We start from the raw sequence: 532 nt of genomic DNA, 5'->3' as shown, positions 1-532 counted from the left end.
GAATGGGCCCGAGGCCCATCCCAGCTCTGAGCCGCCTTTTTATCCTGAAACTGGCTTTTTCCCTCCAGCCAGCCCTGAGCCTGCTGCTCAGCCGGGCACAGACAGCACGGACACGGAGTGGGGTTTCTGTACAAGCTTTATTTCTAATGAATGTTGTTGCTTCAGTCTGGCTTGTCTCTTTGTGGCCCCGAAGGGATCCCGCGGGCTCTTCTTGCCCCGGGGGGCTTCATGCGATCAGCAGTTCTTGGTCACAGGATGAGTCAACCGTGCAGCCGTCTGTGCCGGGAGAGAAGAGAGGGAATGAACCGGCCCTTGGAGAACCCCTGGCGCTGGGTTCTAACGGTATCGAGCGAGACGGTGTTCGCTCTGCGCCCTGTGCAGCCCCGGGAGCCGGGTAGGCTCAGGTTCATTGTGGTTGGAGGAGACCTTTGAGGTCATCGAGTCCACCTGTTCCCCCAGCACTGCCAGGTCCCCACTGACCCCTGGCCCTCAGCACCACCTCCACACGGCTGATCAACCCCTCCAGGAATGG

General features: G+C 60.3%; 1 protein-coding gene across 1 annotated transcript in view; it reads right to left on the bottom strand.

Moving 5' to 3' along the window:
• Positions 1–226: 226 nt before the first annotated feature.
• LOC104491781 (neurophysin 1-like) overlaps positions 227–532 on the bottom strand; it is a gene marked incomplete at its 5' end in the record, with an annotated part of 2,063 nt that continues 1,757 nt past the window's right edge. The window contains one exon of the mRNA XM_010134249.1: positions 227–276. Coding sequence (XP_010132551.1) covers positions 227–276 — 50 coding nt within the window. The remainder of the gene's footprint in view (positions 277–532) is intronic.

Source organism: Buceros rhinoceros, unplaced genomic scaffold (assembly GCF_000710305.1).
Source record: "Buceros rhinoceros silvestris isolate BGI_N320 unplaced genomic scaffold, ASM71030v1 scaffold21034, whole genome shotgun sequence".
Classification (NCBI taxonomy): Eukaryota; Metazoa; Chordata; class Aves; order Bucerotiformes; family Bucerotidae; genus Buceros; species Buceros rhinoceros.
This window is presented reverse-complemented; position numbering and strand designations above follow the sequence as displayed.